Raw genomic sequence first — 18,563 nt, forward strand, 5'->3', positions numbered from 1 at the left:
ACAAGCCTTTGGAAATGTGAAGAAACAACTCCGTGAACGAGGAATTTGCTTCGCTATGATATATCCAGCGACTCTTCGAGTACAGCATTCTTTGTTTGTTCGATCTAAGCTTCGGTCATGTAATGTTTCCAAGGAGACCGAGTGCCGATCACTGTTGTTCTCAAATGTGAAACTGACCAGTGTCAGACTTCCCTTGTCTTCTTCCAAAAATGTCAAAGTTGGTAAATATAAATAGTTCTATGTTTTATGTTCAACATGCAGGGCAACACAACTCTACCTATTTTTTTCTCTTCTTCTCAATATCATACATGCTACCACCGTCTATTCAACTCTGTGGCTATACTTTTCCTGTGTCTCAGAATGGAGCAGACTACACACACTTCAAAACATGGCAGGGTATCTCACATATTGGTGAAGCTGGAATATTTAACTAACCCTTGGCTATGGCAACGAATAAAACAATATTAAACATATGTAGTTAGAATGTAAAGGGTGTTAAAAATCCAGAAAAAAAAAAGATTCTAAATAATTTTAAAATAGATCAAATTCACACTGCATTTTTGCAGGAGATATATCTAACAAACAGTGAGCATGTCAAATTGAAGAGAGACTGGGCAGGACAAGTCTATGTTGGTCATTCACCGGTAAAAGTAGGGAAGTTGTCATTCTTGTAAATAAATGTATACCACTATCAGATATTAATACATATTTCTATAAATCAGGACGGTTTATCCTGCTTAAAGCTACACTAGCTGGACAACCCATTACCCTTATGAAAGTCTATATGCCCCCTAATCAATCCAACAAATTAATTACACAGGTTTTTTCCAAGTTTGTTGAATGGCAATGTGAACATAGTGTAATTGCTGGTGATTTTAATTGCACAATACTACTAAAAAATGACAAAATGTTACCATCTAATGATAAGCCTTCAAACAGAGCACAAGCTTTTAATGAGATGTGTAAAGAAATTGGTCTGGTAGATGTTTGGCGAGCTCTGCATCCCAGAGATAGAGAATACACATTATTTTCTGGTGTCCATAAAACTGCAAGCAGAATAGACTACTTTTTCTCTCCCAAAACTTCACTCCAAAATGTAATAGACTGTAATATTGGCAACATTGTAATCTCGGATCATGCTCCCGTTTTTCTTAGGTTAGGCCTATTGAACCAAATATACTACCCGTCTTCCTGGAAATTCAAACTATGGCTCGTTCCTGAATCAAATTTTGAATCCTACCTTAAAGAGCAAGTTAAACTATTTATTATGGACAATAGAACCCCAGAAGTCTCTCCGAATTTGCACTGGGAGAATGCTAATGGGGGAAGTCGTGGCCTAATGGTTAGAGGGTTGGACTCCCAATCGAAGGGTTGTGGGTTCTAGTCTCGGGCCGGCAGGAATTGTAGATGGGGGGAGTTCATGTACAGTTCTCTCTCCACCTTCAATACCACGACTTAGGTGCCCTTGAGCAAGGCATCGAACCCCCAACTGCTCCCCGGGTGCCGCAGCATAAATGATGAACACTGCTCCGGGTGTGTGCTCACAGTGTGTGTGTGTGTGTGTGTTCACTGCTCTGTGTGTGTGCATTTCGGATGGGTTAAATGCAGAGCACAAATTCTGAGTATGGGTCACCATACTTGGCTGAATGTCACTTCACACACTTCACAATGTGTAAGGCATATATTATGGGATTGTGTATCTCCTATGTATCCAAACAGAAAAAATGCAGCTGGCAGATCAGAGAAAATTAGAAATGATGCTCCATGATTTAAAAACAAAATATAATACCTGCCCATCAGATGTGCTCCTGGCCAAGATAGAAACCATTAAAACCTCTCTTGAAGCAATTATTACAAATAAAGCTGAAAAATCTGTGTTCTTTGCTAGACAGAGGATGTATGAATTTGCCAATAAACCCAACAAATATCTAGCCAATTTATTGCAGAACCGATCTCAAGCCCAGGTCAAATCCAGTATCAAAGATAAAGAAGGCAAGTGCCATCACGATAACAAAGTAATAAACAAAATCTTTAGGGCATTTTATAAGAGGCTTTATTCATTCCAATCAGGCAATTTTTCTGGTGATAATATGAATAAATTCCTTGCAAATCTAAATTTACGTGAATCAACCGAGGAACAAAGACAGATGCTAAACAAACCAATTAAACTTAGTGAAATTTTGAATTGTATTAATAGCCTTCCCAAAGGAAAAGCACCAGGGCCCGATGGGTTTACAGCTTAATTTTTTCAGAAATTTAAAATGGAGCTAGGGAGCCTAATGCATGAAATGATACAGTATTAATTTCATTCTGACAGGCTTACTGACTCCATGATAGGAGCCAACATATGTGTTTTTCTAAAAAAGAAAAAAAAGAAAAAAGGCGAATGCCCTGAGGAGTGCGGTTCTTATCACCCTATTTCTCTGCTTAATGTGGACACAAAAATTGTGGCGACGATCTTAGCCACACGGCTTAAATCACTTCTTCCCAAAATATTGAATCTTGACCAGACAGGCTTTGTCAAAGGCAGATCCTCAGCTCATAATATTAGAGGGCTTTTTAACATAATTCAATATTCAAATCAGTATGCAAATTCTGTATTAGACATCTTATTAGATGCTGAGAAGGCATTCGATTGGGTTGAATGGCCATATTTATTCACTGTACTCTCTAAATTTAACTTGGGTGATGCAGTTATTAAATGGGTTAGGATTCTGTACTCTTTCCCCCCAGCGAGAGTCATTACTAATGGTCTTAAATCCCCTAGGTTTACTGTAACACGTGGTACGAGGCAAGGATGCCCAATGTCATCACTGCTGTTCGCACGTGCTTTTGAACCACTGGCTGCGGCCATTAGAGACAACCAATTGATTGAAGGACTTAGATTAGAAGAGAAAACGTAATAGATGGTGTAATCTTCCTTTATCTCTATTAGGTTGTTTCCACCTGGTCAAAATGAATATTTTACTCCGCCTTCTATACCCATTTCAAATGCTACCAGTTCTCATTACCAACAAAGCAGTTAAATAGTTGCATGGCTCCATTATTTCCTTTATTTGGCGAAAGACCTAGACTGAGATACAGCCTCTGTGTAGATGTGAAGGTCTTGTGCCCCTGGACATTAAGCTATATCAGCTTGCTGCCAAACTTCATTTTATACTTAAATGGCACTTGAATGATCCAAAATCAACTTGGATCAGCACAGAATCCACAACTCTTTAATTAGGCCTAAATAATGGAAGCGACATTATAAAGTGCCTGATGTTTTGCTAAAATAAAGAAAGTAATTTATAAAATATGCAACAATTTCTCAACAGTATACAATCAGTATACAGACATATATCTTTTTCCAAGAAGTTATCGGTCAAAATAAAGGACAGTTAATGGATAACAAAGTAGTGCATGACAAAAATGCATGTTGTTTTATTAAAGGAATTTAAAATTAAAATATGAAAACATAGGTTTAATATGTGAGAATACTGACATTCTCTGTACACCGATTGAGAAATTGTTGCATGTTTTATAAATTATTTTCTTTATTTTAGCAAAATATGAGGCACTGTATAATTTCACTTCCATTATTTAGGCCTAATTAAAAGAAGAAACGAAAAAAATTAAACCTGCACGATTTAGCAAAATAAATGAAACTCTAATGAATGGACTGATTAATAAAACTCAAGTTCTCTCATTATAGTCAACAAAAGGCAAGGCAAGACAAGTTTATTTATACAGCACATTTCGTACACAATGGTAATTCAAAGTGCTTTACATAAAAGAAAGTAAAATAATCATGAAGAACAAAAATAAAACAAGCAATTTCAAAACTTTGAGAATTATTAAAAAAATTACTTAGTTAAAAAAAGTAACCGTGACGAGGGTCCCCTTGGACAGGGAGTAGAAAATCTGGCATTGGGACATGTCCAGGGAGGCGAACAGGTCTACCTGAGTGTCCCAAAGTGTCTCCAGATCAGCTGGACAGTCTCTGGTGGAATCGCCCTTCTCCCGGAAGGGTGGGCTGTCATGAGAGCTTGTCGGGCTGCATGATTGAGCTCACCTGGGATGTGAACAGCACGAAACTACCTCAGATGCTTCTCATATGAAGCAAACTCGAGTGGCGTGACAGTGGCAGCAGATGCCATATGCCCCAGGAGCCTCTGAAACGGTTTCAGTGGAACCGCCTTCCTGCCTTGAAATGACTCCAGGCACTTCAGCATTGACTGAGCATGCTCTGTTGAGAGACGTGCTGTCATGTCGACCGAGTCCAACTCGACACAGAGAAAAGAGATCCTCTGCATAGTGAAGAGTTTGCTCTTTTCCCGGTTTACCCAAAGCCCCAACCGGCTGAGGTGGTTAAGTACCACGTCCCTGTGTTTCCACACAACTGATCTTGTGACTGGGCCAATATGAAACAGTCGTTGAGGTAGTTGAGAATGCAAATGACTGCTTCCCTCAAGTTAACGAGGGCTGCCTCCGCTACCTTAGTGAAGACACGCGGCAACAGGGACAGCCCGGGGAGGACCTTGTACTGATATGCCTGCTTCTCGGACGTGAAGCAGAGAAACCTGTGTCTGGGGAGAATTGAGACATGAAAGTGTGTGTCCTTCAGGTCGATCACTGCATCCAATCTTGTGGATGAACGCATTGAAGGATATGTCTCTGTGTTAACATCCTGAACAGGAGCTTGTGAAGGGCCCGGTTCAGGATGTGCAGGTCCAGGATTGGCCGTAACCCACCGCCTTTCTTGGGTAAAATAATGTACGAGATGTAAAACCCTGACTTCATATCGGCTGGAGAGACCGGCTCTATCGCATCCTTCGCCAGCAGGACAGCGATTTCCACTCACAAGATGGGACCATCTTTGTCCAGCACAGAGGTGAACCATATGCCCCTGAACTTGGGAGGATGCCGGGCGAACTGAATCGCATAGCCGAGTCTGATGGTTCTCGTGAACCTGCAAGATGGTCTGGAGAGCGCTAGGAACAAACAAGCAGAACTAGGGGAACCACAGACATACCGACGGTGGGGCAGCGAGGCGGAGCACAGGGACCAGACCCGGAAGGCACAGTGTACCGGAATGAAGTCTTAAATGAGTGATGCGACTTTTACCTGGCTCTGTGATTGGGCAGGGGGCGCATGAGAAGGCAGAGCATTCTCTAACCGGGCCCTGCTGCCCACTGATAAATGGAGAGGGGGGCGAGAGTGTAGAGGCTGTGCCTCGTGCACCTCCATCCTGGCCCTCTTGAGAGCTGGGTCAATACTAGGCGAGCTATGATGACTTTCACATTGATATTTTAGCGCAGGTGTATACCTAGCCAAATTGCACTGTAGGGGGTGAGAACAAGTCTTCGAACCTGTGTATGCCTACTAGGGCTGTCACTTTTGTGAAAAATCGTTTTTGATTTTTAAGGCCCAAGTTCATTGAATCGATTGTAAAATCTATTTTCCATCGATTTTCCTTTTTGAATGTCAAATAACGGACGAACATAAAAAGAGCAGTGGAAACGCACAAGTCAGCAATATTTCTTATTTATTGGCATGAAGTTTTGTGCAGAATAACAAACAGCAACAGGAGTGCAACATTCTCGAAAAAATATATATGCAGAGGGGACGGCTGCCATGACAAAAGAAAAACATCACTGCAGGCTTCAACCCGGCTGCATTTATGATTTAGGCATTTCAATAATCTCCAAGATTATTTTAAATAATGATTCAATCCATTTCAAACAACTGTTCAAAAAAATACAACTTTAATATGGACTTGAGAACAGGCCATATGTGTTTTTTATTTATTTATTGCATGTAACTGACACTTAGGCTAGGCGGCACTAGGCAGGCATGAAACGCGCAAAAAGGCTCGGGCCATTACAAATTTATTGGACAGGAAAACAAGTCGATCAACATTTTCGGGGTCCAGAGCCGAGCGTTTTTTATTCACTATATGTCCAGCTGTTGAGAAGATGCGCTCCGACCGCACTGATGTCCCAGGGACACTCAGGTACAGCTGCGCAAGGTGGGGATATTACTGTCAGCTTGCAATGGTCTCATAACTCAGAAACTCCTGTAACTAGATGTGCGAATGAGGCGAATTCGCGTCTACCGCAGCGCAAGACCTCCAGACGCACGTAAACGCATCTTTACATTGAAATCATTTGCGCCAGACGCTCTATTCATGTTTGGTGTGAACGTAGCATAAGAGGTAGTTTTCAACGTCACTGGGTCTCATAGGCGCGTAAAATTGCTGGTATTTTCTGTCTAGCTTTCGTAACGCATACTGTAATTTTGGAATTCTTTATTTTCTTTTTCTGCTTGTTTGTGAGTTTTTTTACATCTAGATTGTTTAATCGTTTAATTATTTTAAAATAGTGTACATATTTGGTTAAAATCGATTCCCTATTTTCATTTTCTAAACTTTTTTTGGTTGGTCCGATCGATTGTGCAATCTATTTTCGAACTAAAAGTGACAGCCCTAATGCCTACTGTGAAATTACCACATCAAACGTGTGCCAACATGGATGCAGCTGAAGCCGCCTGGTTTGCTTCAGGGAATTTTTTTTTTTTTTTAAAGTAGGTTCCCAATGGAAACCTCTACAAGATGCACGCCTGTTTCATACTCCGTCTACAGTGCGTACGCAGTCCGTGTGCATTACGTATGTGGTGCTGAAGCAGACGAGTTGCAGTCCGCTACTCGGTGCGTAAATCATCGCTGGACTGCTGCAGACGCACCGCTTCTGGAATGCACTGACGGACCACAACCACGTAATGCTGCAATCCGTTAACATGGGTGCGTAAAAAAAAATTAGAAACGCATACGCAGTGCAGACGGATTATGTGTGAAACATGTTGTTTGCACCTTGTGCAATGTGGAATTAGTTTACAGCTTTCTCAAGCAGTTTTTGACGCATTATAGAAACAGGAGATGAGCCCCTGGTCTAATGCACCACCTGGCTTGAGAAACCCATTCTAAAAGACTTACTTTAAATCATTATTTTATTTGGTTAGCACACAAATTCTGAATGCCTTTGGCAGAATTCATATGAGCCATTTTAATCTAGATTAATCTAGATTAATTTTAAGATTACAGTGAGATTAATCTAGACTTTTAAAAAAAATCTATGACCACCTCTCTCTCTCTCTCTCTCTCTCTCTCTCTCTCTATCTATATATATATATATATATATATAGAGAGAGAGAGAGAGAGAGATTATTCTTTCTACCAAATATTATAAGAATTTGTCATTTTCATAAGAATTTTATAAGTAGCACTTCTATGAATTAATTTTTCTTTAGTTCATTTTTACTCATATTTCAGGTGGCTAATGGTCTAGAATCTGAATCATTGAGAGTACCTGAATCTAGAGATTATACAATAGTTTTACAGTGTTGGTGGGATTCTGGGGTCAGGTTTGGGAAAGACTGTTTTAAACACAACCAATGAAACATAGTCAAGGTGCATGGGCAAAACATCAAAAAACCTACCGGTTTTGTCACATTGGACACACAGCTGAATGAAAGAGCTGAAATTGGTCAACAGTTTAAATAAATCTATAGGATCTTGTCTGTTTGGTCATATTCTCCACATGTTCTTGGACCCCAATGATTGCCAGTTGTAGCTGCATTTCTGTGTGATTTAGCAGTGTTTTAAAACATTGTAACTGTCTTTCTCTCTGACCAAACAGAGACATCAAATGCATCCCTACTGACCAACGCAGAGAAGATCGCCACCATAACCACTACACACACACCTCAGAGCAACACTGAGCACAGGTGAAACACACACACACACACACACGCACACACACACACACTTAACCAGGATCTGTATAACATTTGTATGTATGTACTGTAAGTTTATATGCATTGATTAAGTACTGATACTACTACTACTACTACTACTACTACTACTACTAATAAAAGTTTTAGTAACATTACTTTTCTTTCTGTTCATCCAGCAGGAATAACAAACCCAAAAAAGCTCTGACCCAACCAGCAACCTACAGTCAGGTGAGAGGCTTTGTATTATAACAGAAAACAGGACAGGTCTGATTGCAGTGTTGCACACAGTATCTTAATGAAAAAGTCTTCCTTAAATTGGGATATGAATGTTTTAAGGGATCAGGACTACTCCTACTAGCAGATTACTATCTGCTTTGTAACTTTTTTTCTTCTTTCTTACTTGTTGTACTATCATTTCTCAAGGCTGAACATATGCTAAAAATATTCAGACCCATTATTATATTTTTTTATACAGTTTGCAGTCTTATACTAAATGAAAGTGAAATTACTAGGCTGTGTAGATAAATCAAAATGCTAATGACTTCAAATAAAAAAGAATGGATCCGCACTCACTTGTGTACTTCTTGATGATTTGATTTTTTTTATTTTTTTTTATACATCCATAAAGCACATATGCATCAGTGGGAATGCTAAAATGGCTAAAGAAGATTTTCACATCACTCTTCAGTCCGTACCTCATAATGACAAAACAAACACAGATTTGCTGATTTATTTTGCAGACAAAAACCACTTAAATAACCGTTGTGTAGCTAACCTTACACTGGAAAACTGGTAACATGCACTAATCTGTTTTATTTAAAATATTAATTTAATATAAATTTTCATTGTTATCATTTAAGTTTAACAATGTTTTTCTTTTAAAAACGTAAATGTGTCGAAATATTAGGGCTTGCATAGACTAGTCAAGTAGTCGAGTGAATTCTGCCTGCATACTCGGCTGAAGCTGACACAGTCTGGTTTTCGCTAGATAACAGCTGAGCCAGGGGATCAGTGCGATATTATACAGAGACCTCTAAAGTCACGAGTGTGAAGTGAATGAATGTAAACTTGACTATGAGTGAAAAGAGTGCAAATCAAACACAGCATTGTTGTCGCCTCTCTCTGCATCTCTCAGAAATCAGAGCTTGGCAAAAATAATATCACCTATAATAATGCATCATATATGTTCTGTTGTATATATTTAAAAGGCAATGATTTAAAGCTTAGGCTACGATACGAATGAATGGATTAAGCACAGCGCGCTCACCAATCAAACAGCCGCGTTGCATGTCAGTCTCTCAAAAACCAGTTCTCTCTTGAGAACAGGCTAATAACCAACTTAGATATGGATACATTTTCTATTTGGCCTGCATGTTTGCATCTTTATCTTTTGCTGGTTTACGTGGCACACACACACACACACACACATTTGTTTAGTGAAGTTCACTAAACATTAAGACTTAATAAAGGATTGAAGAATCCTTTATTTATTCCATCCTGATTGAATATTAAACACAAATATCCTAATTTCCCAGACGGTAACATAGCATTGGCCCAGATCTGCTAACTTGGTTACGTCTCCAAGACAGAATATTGATCTAGAGATGAGCTTTCTTTCAAAATTGAAATGTCAACAATTTAACATTATTGAAAGCATATTTGGCATTAATATCAGGCTATAATAATTTTTTTTTTTATTCATTAGCAAATTAAAATGTAATGTATAGCCTATTGTATGTGAATTAATACCATTCTTATGGTTCCCAGATTACACAAGCTCAAAGTTTTATTTGGTATATTAGATGTGTAGAGGCATAGCATTGCATAAATAAATAAATAAAATACATATTAATAATAATCATTTAAAAAAAAAAAAAAACATTTTACACCTCTTTCAAAAAGTCCTGTTTTGCATGTGCATACCTGTATGTGTACTTACTGTAGTAATGACAAAACTGGTCCTGAACCTGCCCCTAAGCTTTATCCATGTAGTTATCTTAAATAAGTCTGTTGGCTTAAGTGCATGTAATGTAATATAAAACAAATAAATAGTTGTCATGTATGATTATTGTTTTTGTTGTGTTTGTGTGTGTTTAGGAGGCAGACTATTACTCTGTTGATCTAGAGAGAGAGAGTAAAGGTTTTGGCTTCAGTCTGAGAGGAGGAAAGGAGTACAACATGGATCTGTACGTGCTGCGATTAGCTGAGGATGGAGCTGCTGCCAAGAATGGCAAGATGAAGGTAAAAAAAGATTAAAATCTTTTTCACGGTGCATGTGTTGAATTTAAAGCAAATTGTTATCAAATATTTGTGTGCTAAAAATACAGATTCTTTTTTGTTCACATAAACCATCGATGTTGGAAGTAAACAATGTTGAAGAATACACATTACAAAATACTGAGCAACATACTTTAAAAAAGATTCAGTTTGAAAAAATGTCATTATTGCCAGTCATGACAATCTTTACATGCAAAATCCTAATTTCCTTTCCCCACTGATACCAAAAAATAGCATCTGAAGAACAAGCACACTTTCTTTTTTTTTTTTATAAAACAAAAAAGCTTTTCTCTTTCGTGCCATTGATACAAAATGGCATAAAATATGTAGAACAGAATTATTAAACGTCTGTCCAAATGGAGTCCAGGCCTGCTCCTGGTAGAGTTCACCTAACTTAACACACACTGCAGTTCTTGAAGCCAAAAACAGTCACATAAAAGTTACTTAAACCATTAAAATTACTTCTAGATCAACACGATGCCATCTTGAGCCACCCATAAGTTAATGGTGGCTTGTTCACAGGTTGGTGATGAAATACTGGAGATCAATGGTGAAAGTACGAAAAATATGAAGCATTCTCGTGCCATCGAGTTGATCAAGACCGGAGGTAGACGAGCTCAACTGCTGCTGAAGAGAGGAGACGGATCCGTCCCAGAGTATGGTGGGTAACAAAAAGGTTCACCTCCTGCTTGAAGTCTTATGCATTTTGAATTTTGGTTTGAAGTGTTTGTTCTAAATGTTTGAATTGATCCTGAAATAATCTTTTCTTTTTGTTCTCTGCAATTGATTTGTGATCAATCAGCCTCTGTTAGGTAGTCTGATGTATTCATCTAGAGAGTGAGATTTTCATCTAGTTCTTCTAAATAGTCTTCAGTCAGCAAAAAAAAAAAAAAAAAAAAAAAAATTGTCATTTGTCTGAGTGCTGCATGTTTCCTTTCTCTTTATCTATCTCTGTTTCTTTCTCTCCCTGATCTCTCATTTTGTGGTGGGCTCCTCAGCTATGATGGGCCCCCATCTTGCTGCCTGTCTGAGGAATGATAAGTTGGGCGAGCCTTGCTTCTACCTAATGGGTCAAAACCAAGCCACGGTTTGTAGAGGACATTCTGTGTCTCAACCCCTTCCTGTCACCCAGTCACACATTATAAGCTCCGCTTGGCGCACGCGTGTTGTGGCTCTCGCCTGCTCTCATGCCACGCTTTCATCTAACCTGTGTGTGTTCATCTGCTGCTGCCCTCTGATCGCACGTGCAGTGGGTTCATGTTCCCGATGGATGCCTGTGTGATGTAGAGTGTGTGGATGATGTTGACATGCAGTGCTCTCATATCACTGGTAACACAGATGGGTGAATGTTACAAAAAACAACTTGACTGGGTCACAAATAAAAAATAAAATACTACAGTAAACTTTATCAATTAAGCGAAATGTTATATTCATCCATAAGCAAGTAATGAAATGAGTGCAATTTTGTATTCTGGACTTGTGATCAAAAGATATAACTTGTTTTATAAAATTATATGCTCATCTTCAGATTAATTAACATTTATTAATCCATATAGAATAACATCAGGTGGTCCAACAAAGTGTTACAGTAATCACAAACCGTGCCCTCCACATATATTTACACCCTTGATGAATATAATCAATCAGGCCATGAAAAAGTGTTTTTGGTGTTCATCCTTCACGTCCTTCAAAATCTAACCTTTAATTTGAGAAAAAAAGTTCTGTTTATGTAGGTAAATAGCATGAACCATAATGTGGATGAGAACAATTACTGCAGTTGTGTTTCCAGGAGCAACCAGCTGTCTTTAAAGACACATCTGTAAGGATTTGCCAATGTCAGTGGTTTCAGAAATGCACATTTGGCACCTGCTTCACCCTGTAATTTGGCATAGTTCATTGGGAAGACATTCTTTACCAACCCATCTTTTTGTTACCCTGAAGTTTAACATCATTGTTCATTTGTCCTTTGCAAAATCTTTATCTTAACATAATGGGATCGTATGCTCCAAAGCAGTGCTTCTTGAACCTGTCCTCTGGACCCTAGTACTACACATGTTCATAGGACACAACCAGTTCAAGTCTCTCAGTCTTGACACAGTACAGCTTTGTCTTCAACAGTGATGTTTGAAGCTCAGAATGTCATCACACAGTCAGAGTTCAGGAAGTCCGTATAGTCTTTCTTTCTGAAAGAGTAGGAAGGTTGGAAATTGAGTGAGGTTCAAGCTATTCTGCCTGCTGCTTGTTATTGCCATGCATTGATTCTACTATGATAAGACTCAAATCCGTCTGCATACTTCTTGAAGCACGTAAAAAAAAAAAAAATGTTGGATGTTCAGGAAAATAAAACTCTTCAGGAAAAGCTGTGTTAAAAAGGATATATTTTGAATATCTTGCTAAACTAAATGGCTCCATAAGTATAGAAATAGTTAAGACAAAATTGCTTTCTCTGCTGTGGAGTCAAGACATTTGCAAATATGATTAAAAGATGAATATGCGACAAAACTACAGAATGCCACATTTTATTATTAGATCTTTCAACACATACTTGTTTTAACAAATACAATGGACAGCACTTTTAGAATTCATCCCACTATTTGGTGGGAGCTTAAGTATTGGAGCATATATATATATATATATATATATATATATATATGTATGTATGTATGTACAGTATTGTTCAAAATAATAGCAGTACAATGTGACTAACCAGAATAATCAAGGTTTTTCGTATGTTTTTTTATTGCTACGTGGCAAACAAGTTACCAGTAGGTTCAGTAGATTCTCAGAAAACAAATGAGACCCAGCATTCATGATATGCACGCTCTTAAGGCTGTGCAATTGGGCAATTAGTTGAATTAGTTGAAAGGGGTGTGTTCAAAAAAATAGCAGTGTGGCATTCAATCACTGAGGTCATCAATTTTGTGAAGAAACAGGTGTAAATCAGGTGGCCCCTATTTAAGGATGAAGCCAACACTTGTTGAACATGCATTTGAAAGCTGAGGAAAATGGGTCGTTCAAGACATTGTTCAGAAGAACAGCGTACTTTGATTAAAAAGTTGATTAGAGAGGGGAAAACCTATAAAGAGGTGCAAAAAATGATAGGCTGTTCAGCTAAAATGATCTCCAATGCCTTAAAATGGAGAGCAAAACCAGAGAGACGTGGAAGAAAACGGAAGACAACCATCAAAATGGATAGAAGAATAACCAGAATGGCAAAGGCTCAGCCAATGATCACCTCCAGGATGATCAAAGACAGTCTGGAGTTACCTGTAAGTACTGTGACAGTTAGAAGACGTCTGTGTGAAGCTAATCTATTTTCAAGAATCCCCCGCAAAGTCCCTCTGTTAAAAAAAAGGCATGTGCAGAAGAGGTTACAATTTGCCAAAGAACACATCAACTGGCCTAAAGAGAAATGGAGGAACATTTTGTGAACTGATGAGAGTAAAATTGTTCTTTTTGGGTCCAAGGGCCACAGGCAGTTTGTGAGACGACCCCCAAACTCTGAATTCAAGCCACAGTACACAGTGAAGACAGTGAAGCATGGAGGTGCAAGCATCATGATATGGGCATGTTTCTCCTACTATGGTGTTGGGCCTATTTATCGCATACCAGGGATCATGGATCAGTTTGCATATGTTAAAATACTTGAAGAGGTCATGTTGCCCTATGCTGAAGAGGACATGCCCTTGAAATGGTTGTTTCAACAAGACAATGACCCAAAACACACTAGTAAACGGGCAAAGTCTTGGTTCCAAACCAACAAAATTAATGTTATGGAGTGGCCAGCCCAATCTCCAGACCTTAATCCAATTGAGAACTTGTGGGGTGATATCAAAAATGCTGTTTCTGAAGCAAAACCAAGAAATGTGAATGAATTGTGGAATGTTGTTAAAGAATCATGGAGTGGAATAACAGCTGAGAGGTGCCACAAGTTGGTTGACTCCATGCCACACAGATGTCAAGCAGTTTTAAAAAACTGTGGTCATACAACTAAATATTAGTTTAGTGATTCACAGGATTGCTAAATCCCAGAAAAAAAAAATGTTTGTACAAAATAGTTTTGAGTTTGTACAGTCAAAGGTAGACACTGCTATTTTTTTGAACACACCCCTTTCAACTAATTGCCCAATTGCACAGCCTTAAGAGCGTGCATATCATGAATGCTGGGTCTTGTTTGTTTTCTGAGAATCTACTGAACCTACTGGTAACTTGTTTGCCACGTAGCAATAAAAAATATACTAAAAACCTTGATTATTCTGGTTAGTCACATTGTACTGCTATTATTTTGAACAATACTGTATGTATGTGTGTGTATGTGTGTGTGTGTGTGTGTGTGTGTGTGTGAAAAGATAAGAAAGGTAGTTAGATTTTAAGAATAGAATTAGAATAGTGAGTGTTAAAGTTAGAGGGTCAAATAAAGATGGAAGAGATGTGTTTTAAGCCGATTCTTGAAGATGGCTAAGGACTCAGCTGCTTGGATTGTGTTGGGGAGTTCATTGCACCAGGAGGAACATTTAATTTAAAAGTCCATAAAAGTGACTTTGTGCGTCTTTTCAAGTCTTGTGGTTGCATCCACAGCTGCCTGGTCAGATGAACCATATAATAGTTTTTCAGAGATTTAATCTTGGGGAAAAGCTGGGTACAGTATTTTGCAGAAACCGAAATAAATATAAGGGAGTTTATATTTGTTTTGCATTTTCTTGGTCATTACATAATTTCCACACCCACTCTTTTATAAAATGAAAAACCTACACAAATAAATGTGTGTTCAAATCCTTGACTGCTTGTACAGATGGTTATGTATGAAATTTTTGTCTGTTTGTTAAAGTTCTGTGTGACATTTAAACTGTTGATAGCCAAGTGTTTTTAGCGACCTAACATAATGCCTTTCTTCATTTATTTCCAGACAGCCCAAATGACAGCTACCCTCCCTCACCCAGGCCACAAAATTATTCGGAAGTGAGGACCTTGCTGGTCAGCGGCCCCTTTCATCATCCGTACAAGTCCAGCTATACATCAGAGCATTACACACCATCCCAGCCCAAGCAGCAGCAACTGAAAGACTGGCAGCATCATCTGGCCAGGGAACAAGAGAGGGACAACAGAACAGGACTGTATTCCAGCGCTCCACACCAGCCTTCCTGTAACAACCATCACAGCCCCTCGCCGTCCCCTGACAGAAGTGAAAACAACTCTCACCGCAAGGTCAAGAAGTCTGAGTCAGAGAGCGGCATTGCCAAGCTCTTCAAAACACTGAGGAAAGATGGCGGATTTGGGAGGAAAACCTCCAACCAGGATCTACTGAGGCAAGACCACAAATCATCCATAGAGAAGCAGAGTTGCGTGGGGTCTCAGGAGCGTAGCGGGTCCTTGGATCGCTCCTCCACCCGGAAGCGCAACACCTCTCCAGACCGCCGTAGGGCCAAGTCTGTGGACCGGCGAACAACACACTCGTATAAAGATCAGTCCCCTGAACAGTGCTATCAAGCTTCTACCCAGGACCTGCTGTGCCAGATCTCCACTCCAGAAAAGCATTTCTGGCCCCAAAAAGAGCCCCAAACTCCCCATCAGAACTACAGCAAAGAGGGCTACTTCACATTCACCCCTGAGCGATCCCACAAACCCACGACCCATGCTCTTGCTCGCACATCTGAACGTGGCCTAAAGAACAGGAATGTTCTGCTCAACAGCTCTCCATCCAGTCAAGCTGAGAGACAGGGATACTTCAGAGCCTCTGAAAGATGCTCCCGCAGGACATCAGACAGCAGCAGTGATGGAAGTTACTTGGAAGAGAGTGCTGCTCCACAGCTTAGGGATTATTACAATGCACTGAAAGCCAGCAGTGCCAACGGGAGCAATGTGGGCCTCGGCCTCGTCCAGAGCTCTCCGAGCAAGAGACGGCTTTACAAGGAGAACCACGCAGACCTCAGCATCTGAGCTCCACGGGACTGAGTTTCACCACAGTGGAACAATGCTTCTTTTTCTAGTTTTCATCAGTCTGTTTGTTTTTATATGTTCCAATCCTTGTTTTGTTAAAAGACACATTTTTTTTCAAATGTGTCTTTATTTTGCGTGTCCTCTTTTCTCCAAATTGAGATTTACTGAACCAGAGCACAAGCATTTAACGTTTGTTTCTTTGTTTGTTCATTTTAATAGATGTGTGGCAAAACCTGAAGTCAGACTATGATGCTACTGTTTAATTGATTAATATATATTTAAGCTGTATATTTATTTAAAAAAATTGAAATGTAACTTGATGGGATGTCCAGATGAAAAAAAGCATAATTCAGTCTTGGTCTGTTGTATAATATCTGACTTTTTTTTTTGTTCCAATGCTGCACTGGACTGAGGCATGAGCCCCTATTAGTTAAAAAAAAAAAAAAAAAAAAAAGAGGAAAAAAATTAAAGTGGAAAAATTATATAGTGGCACATTTTTTTTCAGTTATCACTATGAATTAGACTACAGGCACATATGCACAGTTGCGAGAACTTGACCCAACATAAGCTTAAAGCAAGTTTTTTTTTATGAATTACCATATAAGTATGTCAGTGTGTTCCTTGGGAATCAAACCACTGACTGGATGAGCTACAGGAATACAGCTGATACATTCAACTAAGAAAAACTAACACTGGATATATGAAAAAAAAAAAAAAAAAAAATGTTAGTCCTTGCATTTCTTAGTGGCCCTTCTATTTAGCAGTAATTTTAAAGCAAAAGTCTGAATTACTTTGAATCGTTACATTGAATCGTTCTGCAGCCACATTTACCTCTATAAAGTAAAGTACCAAAGGCAATTGAAATGCTCTGAACAAACGGAATCACTTAACAAGCTTGTGTTACAAAATGTGTTAAAAAAATAAATGTGACACATGGACACAGCACACATGAATGAGCTGAATGTAGTTACAGCACAGAAGATTCAGGTTGCCAGTTCCGATCCAAAAGACTACATAAAAACTGCACCTGGCACAATCTGCCAAACTGAGCCACCACTCGTTTTCCATCCTGCTCTCGAGAGCCACTGAATTTCAGTGATCTGTAGATGCAATAAGAATTTGTATGGGAACACAGCTGTTTCGTGAATTTCGACAGGACCATAATCTTGCAACGAGGAACGAGAACAGGGAATTCCTTCAGTGTCATCTGAATAGTACTGTATCAAAATGAACGTATCAGCTGCTGTCTTTTGTACAAATTTTATTACTGTATTTACTTCAAACCTGTGTAGTTAAGGTACTTTTGCCTTTTCTCTGTACAAAAAAAAAAAATGCTGTCCAACTAGAAGAAAATGTGAATATGTTTCTACTCTGCTCATGAGGAATATGGGTAATGTTTGTACTCCCCAGACAGCAGCATAGTGTTGGCCCTGCACTGTGCTGCTGCCTGGGTCAGAATCAGGCACATGCAAAGTTTTATTTTTTCCCTCTCTCCAGGAAGGATGAGAAACTGAGGTTTTTTCAAGGAAGTGGGTTGAATATCTGTGATGGATAGCCTGCTTTTTTTTCTAGAGATCTTGTATACTGTCTGTGGTCTCTGAAAAGTTATAAGGATTTTAAATGCTTTTTTCTTTGTCAATAAAAGCAGTACATGTGTATGGTCTAATGTTTTTTTCTTTTTCTTTTTTTTTAATGAAACTATGCATATATATATATATATATATATATATATATGTGTGTGTGTGTGTGTGTGTGTGTGTGTGTGTGTGTGTGTGTGTGTATTCTGCATTACCCATAGCTTCATTTGACTCATGAAATTATGCATAACATTAGCCTAACTTCAAGTAGACGTGGACTCACACAGTAAAGCTTGTTTTTTTTTTTTTTGTATGTATCACAATGTATTTGTAGCTATCAAGTCTGTGAATGCTATTTTTATTATCAAATAAAGTTTTCCATATAAATTTACAAATCTGTGTTCATTGTGTTGGTATGGAATTACACTGTACATTTATTAATTCCCAAACAACAACATAGTTGTCTGAAATTTCTCAGTGAGCTCAAACACAACTAAGACACTAAGGTAATAACAAACACATTCATACATGTATAAATCATTCCAACCATTACAAAGAATGGATATGAAGTGCCAGAAGAGTTGAAAACATGGGAAAACTTGTGTGCAGACTATCTGCCTGAGGGTAGAGGGATAAAAAATGTCTGTCCAGATGTGTGGAATCTCTAAAAACTGTTAAGCCTTTTTCTGCAAATGTGAGTCATAAATGTCATCAATGGTGGACAGATCTCAGCCTATAATATTTGAAGCAGTCAAGTCAACTTTATATATACAGTTTTGTTCAAAATAATAGCAGTACAATGTGACTAACCAGAATAATCAAGGTTTTTAGTATATTTTTTATTGCTACGTGGCAAACAAGTTACCAGTAGGTTCAGTAGATTCTCAGAAAACAAACAAGACCCAGCATTCATGATATGCACGCTCTTAAGGCTGTGCAATTGGGCAATTAGTTGAAAGGGGTGTGTTCAAAAAAATAGCAGTGTCTACCTTTGACTGT

The 18,563-nt window shown here is 38.7% G+C and overlaps 1 protein-coding gene across 11 annotated transcripts in view; it reads left to right on the top strand.

Moving 5' to 3' along the window:
- Positions 1 to 17,643, top strand: part of LOC128019171 (membrane-associated guanylate kinase, WW and PDZ domain-containing protein 1) — a 137,681-nt gene extending 120,038 nt beyond the window's left edge. For 6 of the 11 annotated variants that reach the window (XM_052605229.1, XM_052605228.1, XM_052605232.1 and 3 more), the window contains exons 19-23: positions 7,677 to 7,764; positions 7,950 to 8,001; positions 9,871 to 10,014; positions 10,573 to 10,711; positions 14,957 to 17,643. In XM_052605229.1, coding sequence (XP_052461189.1) covers positions 7,677 to 7,764; positions 7,950 to 8,001; positions 9,871 to 10,014; positions 10,573 to 10,711; positions 14,957 to 15,987 — 1,454 coding nt within the window. In that variant the 3' untranslated portion in view covers positions 15,988 to 17,643. Of the gene's footprint in view, positions 1 to 7,676; positions 7,765 to 7,949; positions 8,002 to 9,870; positions 10,015 to 10,572; positions 10,712 to 11,048; positions 11,138 to 14,956 lie in introns of all 11 variants that reach the window. The other 5 variants (XM_052605236.1, XM_052605238.1, XM_052605237.1 and 2 more) reach the window with 2 other exon arrangements.
- The last annotated feature ends 920 nt before the right edge of the window (positions 17,644 to 18,563 follow it).

This window comes from Carassius gibelio, chromosome A8, assembly GCF_023724105.1.
Source record: "Carassius gibelio isolate Cgi1373 ecotype wild population from Czech Republic chromosome A8, carGib1.2-hapl.c, whole genome shotgun sequence".
Lineage (NCBI taxonomy): Eukaryota > Metazoa > Chordata > Actinopteri > Cypriniformes > Cyprinidae > Carassius > Carassius gibelio.